A 6,818-nucleotide genomic window follows, 5' to 3' on the forward strand; every position below is an offset into this window, starting at 1 on the left:
GTGAATCTTGGCAAGCCGTCCATGGCAGTTCTAAAGTGCAATGAGCTGAATTTTTAAGGATTTGTAAGAGTTTGCCAAGTGAAGAACGGTGGTGGGGTGGAGTTGGTCTTGTGTGTGAGAGGAGAGGGTATTATGGGCCCTGAAGCTGGAAGTAGTTAAATCTGGCCAGAACATGGAATGTGCAGAGGGCCACAGGGGACTGTGAGGCCAAAATGGTCAGCAGGGCTCACAGCAAAATGTCCAAGCATCAGTTGCTCTCACACAGCACAACTCCATGGGAACATTATGTGCATCATAGTCTGTGTGCTCCCGGACATGCCATAATAGGAAGTTTATTATTAATTATTTATGTATTTATTTGAGACAGAGTTTCACTCTTGTTGCCCAGGCTGGAGTGCAGTGGCGCAATCTTGGCTCACTGCAACCTCTGCCTCCCAGGTTCAAGTGATTCTCCTGCCTCAGCCTCCTGAGAACCTGGGATGACAGGCATGTGCCACCACGCCCAGCTAATGTATTTTTAGTAGAGATGGGGTTTCTCCATGTTGGTCAGGCTGGTCTCGATCTCCTGACCTCAGGTGATCTGCCTGCCTCGGCCTCCCAAAGTGCTGGAATTACAGGTGTGAACCACCGTGCCTGGCCAATAGGAAGATTAGAAAGCTGACTTTTACCCATTAGTCTTGGCGGAGAGGGAAGGTAGACAGTGAATAAGAGACCTCATCACTAGAGCGGAGACCACAGAGTCCCCAAGAAGACTGTAGAAAATACTTCTAGGATCCCCCATGGTCATAGGTTCTCCAGGATTACACAAGCTAATTCACGGCCCTGAAGGTGTGTGCCTTTTAGGTTTCATCCCAGCTCTATCTTGCCCGGATCAGTAATGCTAAGCCAGTGATAGCCTTTTTCCTCTTGAAGATAAGGGAACAGGAGACTATCTTCTACTGGGCCAAATGGTTCCATCTGATTCAACCTCCTCTCCTCAGGAATGCTGAAACACTTTCAAACTTGATAGCCCTGGGGAAACTGCCTCCTGCCGCCAGCCCCCCTGCCAGCCTGCATGAAAACCCGACCTCTGTCTACAACACCTGGCTCAGTGGCCTTCCCCCGAGCATCAGAAGCATGGTTCTCCACGAGGTGTCTGAGTGCAACATAGAGACTCAATTTTTTAAGGTCAGAAAAAATAGCTGGGGCTGGGGGCAGGGTGGCCAGAGAGTTCCTGAAAGCCTTTGGGACAACAGAAAGTTTAGCTTTTTTTTTTTTTTTTTTTTTAAAGGAGATGGAGTCTCACTCTGTCCCCAGGCTGGAGTGCAGTGGCACGATCTCGGCTCACTGCAACCTCCGCCTCCCAGGTTCAAGCAATTCTCCTCCCTCAGCCTCCCAAGCAGCTGGGATTACAGGCCTGCACCACCACGCCCAGCTAATTTCTGTATTTTTAGTAGAGCCGGCGGTTTCATCACGTTGGCCAGGATGATCTCGATCTCCTGACCTCAAGTGATCTACCTGCCTCAGCCTCCCAAAGTGCTAAGATTACAGGCATGAGCCACCACGCCCGGCCACAAGTTTAGCTTTTCTTAGGGCCAGAAGAAAATTCTGGAAGCACCAGGATAATGTGCAGCTCTAGTAACACAAAGTACTATAGCTTGTGGAATGGCCTTCCATGGATAACACTAGCTGGATTGATTTTCTGTGTCAGAGGCTTCCATTGGAGATCTGATTTTCTCAGTGATCTAGGAATTTTCGGGAGTTTTCCAGGGAAGATGGAATGTCCACTTGTCTGTATTTTTTCTTATTGTTTGGTTCAATTATACTTTAATGCCTGTTTGTTCTCTGCTTGCAGGCTAAGGAGGGCCCAAAGTTTGTATTCCTGTCCTTTGTTGAAGCCATGTCCTTCCTTCCCCTGTCTGTCTTCTGGTCTTTCATCTTCTTCCTGGTGTTGCTGGCCTTGGGGCTGAGCAGCGCGATGGGGATCATGCAGGGCCTTGTTACTCCGCTCCAGGACAACTTCTCTTTCTACAGGAAACATACAAAGCTGCTCATAGGTACTCTGACTGAGGCCCTGCCCCTCACAATGACCCTGACCCCTGACACCACTGGGACTTTTTTTTTTTTTTTGAGACAGGATCTCTGTAGCCCAGGCTGGAGTGCAGTGGTATGATCTCGGCTTACTGCAGTGTGTGCCTCCTGGGTTCAAGTGATCCTCCCACCTCAGCCTCCTGAGTAGTTGGGACCATAGGCATGTACCACCATGCCCAGCTAAGTTCTGTAGTTTTTGTAGAGATGGGCTTTTGCCATGTTGCCCAGGCTGGTCTCAGACTCCTAGGTTTAAGTGATCTGCCCACTTCGGCTTCCCAAAATGCTGGGATTACAGATGTCAGCCGCCACGCCTGGCTGTGACCTCTACCTAGCCCTTGTCACTCAGCCTGACTTCTAACCTTGACCCAGATCTAATGTTTTCTCCAGTGGGACTCTCGACGCTCATGTTTATGTGTGGCCACTTCTTCATTCGACCTTCAGGGATCTACTTCATCAGACTGCTGTCTGAACACTGGATAGTCTTCCCCATCGTTGTCATCGTCACATTGGAAACCATGGCTGTATCCTGGGCCTATGGGGCCAGGAGGTGATGTCCTAAGAAGCATGGGACTAAATCCCACTAGTGTGACATAGGGGCTCTTAATTTCAGGGCCTTCTGGGAAATCTTTTTATTCATTCATCCATCTTCACAGGTATCTTGGGTGCTGCATATATGTCATCAGGGATAGGGACAATGAATAAAAAAAGTATTCCTGTTTGCAGAAAGCTTACATTCTAGTGGTCTAGAGAGACAATAACCAAATTAGCAAAGAAAGAATAAAAACGTTGAGAATAAATATAATTGACGGGAAAAATCGAAGGGTGAGGTCAGATGGCCCACAGTGGGAGTGTGTGTGGGCACCAATCCAGACAGAACTTCAGGGAGGGCCTTTCCAGTAAGGTGACATGTGAGCAGACTCCTGAATGACAGGAGGGAGGGAGTCATGACAAGATTTTGAGGCAGAGTGCTCCCTGCACGGAAACAGAAAACAGAGGAAGCATAATGCCTGGCGTTTTTGAGAAACAAGGAAGTCAGAGTGGCTGGAATAGAAGACATTAGGAGGTGATCCTAGAGAAGTAATGGGGGCCAGGCCATGAAGGATTTCTCCATGTGGGTCAGGGTGGTCTTCAACTCCCGATTTCAGGTGATCCACCCACCTCGGCCTGGGATTACAGGCGTGAGCCACCACACCCAGTGACATTCTTATATTTATAGGATGAAGGAAAGAGATTTGGCCTTCCTCCTGAGGGCATTGGATACCCATGGAAGGTTCTTGAGCAGGAGAGGGGTGTTTGAAAAATTTTCTTGGATTGGAATAAAAGACAGACTGACTAGGGAGAAGAGAGAGGATGAGACTTGCGATGAAACAGGAGATTATAGATACAACAGAATGTTTGAAAGATGCCAAGGTTGGGCTGGCCCTGCTTCCAAGGTGGTAAGGCCTGACTGGGCATCCCACAATCTGGCGGCCCTTCCCCAGGTTTCTCGCAGACCTGATGACCCTGTTGGGCTACCCCGTCTCTCCCATCTGTGGTTGGCTGTGGCTCTGTGTGTGTCCAGTTGCGCTGCTAATCCTGTTTGTGACCATGACGGTTGATCTCTGTAAGCAGCCCATCACCTATGTGTCCTGGGACTCGAGCACTGTGAGCTTCCCCTGGGACCCAGAACCCCTTTGGGAGTGGGGGCCAGACCTTTCAACTCACTTATGGTGAAAGAGCCCAGTCATCTCATTCTCTTCCTGCCTGAAGACTCATTCTGCCTTGGTTCCCCACCCACCCTTCCCCTTCACAACTCTTCCTCTTCTCTTTGGGACTTTGATATTCTGAACCTTTTTCTCCATCTCTCCACAGTCAAAAGAGGTGCTTCAACAATACCCAATATGGATACTGCTCTTGATGGTCACCATTTTTGCCATTGTCATCCTCCCTGTCCCTGCATACTTGGTATACTGCCTCACACGTGGGATTCCCTTCAGGACCAAGAGCGGAGATGGGCCTGTAACAGCCTCCTCATCCCGACCCCTAAGTGATGAGCTAACACCCAGTGAAGGTGATGTTCAAAAGGAAGAAATTCTACAAGGTGATGAAACAAAGTATCCATCAACCTGTCATGTGACTTCCTAACTTCATTCATTTGGCTTCACATCACATATCCCTCAGAACATCCAATAGGCAACTCTTAATATCAGCTTGCAACTGTTGATGTCCCTGGATCCAGAACCACGGTTACTTCCAAAAGGAGGGGCATTATTTGGGCAGTTCATGGGGTCTGACTTCACAGTCCCCTCCTGGATCCCATCTTCCCTGGTTACCACCATCGTGTTTTCCCATCCTCTTCCTCAACACACACACAAGCACAACTCATACACAATTCTGATGATGCCTACCGTCCTGCTGTTTCTGGGGTTCCTGTCTCCTGGAATGGAGCTGAAGGCGTAATGTTGTTCAATAAATCATTCTACTAGAACTCAAGGACTGGATGTAGGCAGATCTTTTTTTTTTTTTTTCTATAAACATCTCAGATGTTCAGTCTTCCTGTCACAAGGCTTCCAGTCTATATTAGTTTGTTTTCACACTGCTGGTAAACACCTACCTGAAAGTGGGAACAAAAAGAGGTTTAATTGGACTTAAAGTTCCACATGGCTGGGGAGGCCTCAATTGTGGCAGGAGGTGAAAGGAACTTCTTATATGGCGGTGGCAAGAGAAAAAATGAAGCAAAAGTGGAAACCTCTGATAAACCCATCAGATCTCGTGAGACTTACTCACTATCATGAGAATAGAATGGAAAAGACCAGCCCCCATGATTCAGTTAACCTCCCCTGGGTCCCTCCCACAACATGTGGGAATTCTGGGAGATATAATTGAAGTTGAGAGTTGAATGGAGACACAGCCAAACCGTATCATTCTGCCCCTGGCCCCTCCAAATCTCGTGTCCTCACATTTCAAAACCAAACATGTTTTGACTTCCCAACAGTCTCCCAAAGTCTTATTTCAGCATTAACCCAAAAGTCCAAAGTCTCACCGGAGACAAGGCAAGTCCCTTCCACCTATGACCCTGTAAAATCAAAAGCAAGGTAGTTACTTCCTAGATACAACGAGGGTACCATTATTGGATAAATATAGCCATTTCAAATGGAAGAAATTGGCCAAAACAAAGGGGTTACAGGGACGATGCAAGTCCAAAATCTAGCAGGGCAGTCACATTTTAAAGCTCCAAAAGGATATCCATTATAGGTCTCACATCCAGGTCACCCTGATGCAAGAGCTGGGTTCCCATGGTCTTGGGTAGCTCCACCACTGTGGCTTTGCAGGGTACAGCCTCCCTGCCGGCTGTTTTAATGGACTGGCGTTGAGTGTCTGCAGCTTTTCAAGGAGTATGGTGCAAGCTGTCAGTGGATCTACCATTCTGGGGTCTGGAGGACAGTGGCCCTCTTCTCACAGCTCCACCAGGCAGTGCCCCAGGAGGAACACTGCGTGAGGGCTCCAACCCCACATTTCCCTTCTGCATTGCCTTAGCAGAGGTTCTCCATGAGGGCCCCAACCCTGCAGCAAACTTTTACCTGGTTATCCAAGTGTTTCCATACATCTGAAATCTAGGTGGAGGTTCCCAAACCTCAATTCTTGACTTCTGTGCACCTGCAGGCTCAATACCACGTGGAAGCTGCCAAGGCTCGGGGCTTCCATCCTCTGAAGCCACAGCTCGAGCTGTACATTGACCCATTTCAGCCACAGTTGGAGTGGGACCCGGCACTGAGTCCCTAGGCTACACACAGCAAGAGGACCCTGGGCCTGGCCCATGAAACCACTTTTTCCTCCTGGGCCTCTGAGCCTGTGATGGGAGGGGCTGCCATGAAGGTCTCTGACATGGCCTGGAGACATTTTCCCCATGGTCTTGAGGATAGGCTCCCTGCTACTCATGCAAATTTCTGTAGCTGGCTTGAATTTCTCCTCAAGAAATTGGTTTTTCTTTTCTGCATCATCAGGCTGCAAATTTTCTGACTTTCTATGATGTTTCCCTCTTAAAACGGAATGCTTTTAACAACACCCAAGTCACCTTTTGAATGCTTTGCTGCTTAGAAATTTCTTCTGCCAGATACCCTAAATCATCTCTCTCAAGTTCAAAGTTCCACAAATCTCTAGGGCAGGAGCAAAATGCTGCTAGTCTCTTTGCTAAAATACAACAAGAGTCATCTTAGCTCCAGTACCCAACAAGTTCTTCATCTCCATCTGAGACCACGTCAGCCTGGACCTTGTTCCTATCAGCATGTTTGTAAAAGCCATTCAGTGAGTCTCTAGGAGGTTCCAAACTTTCCCACACGTTCCTGTCTTCTGAGCCCTCCAAACCATCCGACCTCTGCCTGTTACCCACTTCCAAAGTTGCTTCCACATTTTCAGGTATCTTCTCAGCAACGCCCCACTCTACTGCTGCCAGTTTACTGTATTCGTTCTCATGCGGTTGATACACATACATACCTGAAACTGGGAACACAAAAAGGTGTCATTGGACTTAACAGTTCCACATGGCTGGGGAGGGCCCCAGAATCATGGCAGCAGGCAAAAGGCACTTCTTCTTCTTTTTGTTTTTTTGAGAAGGAGTCTTGCTCTGTTGCCAGGCTGGAGTGCAGTGGTGCGATCTCGGCTCACTGCAACCTCTGCCTCCCGGGTTGAAGCTATTCTCCTGCTTCAATCTCCTGAGTAGCTGGGACTATAGGTGCGCACCACCATGCACGGCTAACTTTTTGTATTTT

At 48.4% G+C, this 6,818-nt stretch overlaps 1 protein-coding gene across 2 annotated transcripts in view; it reads left to right on the top strand.

Annotated features, from left to right (window-relative positions):
- The window catches only part of SLC6A16 (solute carrier family 6 member 16), a 45,975-nt gene extending 41,309 nt beyond the window's left edge, over positions 1-4,666 (top strand). For both annotated transcript variants that reach the window (XM_032264586.1, XM_032264587.1), the window contains 5 exons: positions 981-1,167; positions 1,835-2,036; positions 2,458-2,617; positions 3,552-3,714; positions 3,922-4,666. In XM_032264586.1, coding sequence (XP_032120477.1) covers positions 981-1,167; positions 1,835-2,036; positions 2,458-2,617; positions 3,552-3,714; positions 3,922-4,194 — 985 coding nt within the window. In that variant the 3' untranslated portion in view covers positions 4,195-4,666. The remainder of the gene's footprint in view (positions 1-980; positions 1,168-1,834; positions 2,037-2,457; positions 2,618-3,551; positions 3,715-3,921) is intronic.
- Positions 4,667-6,818: the final 2,152 nt, after the last annotated feature.

Source organism: Sapajus apella, unplaced genomic scaffold, assembly GCF_009761245.1.
Source record: "Sapajus apella isolate SASKATOON/1434 unplaced genomic scaffold, GSC_monkey_1.0 scaffold144, whole genome shotgun sequence".
Classification (NCBI taxonomy): domain Eukaryota; kingdom Metazoa; phylum Chordata; class Mammalia; order Primates; family Cebidae; genus Sapajus; species Sapajus apella.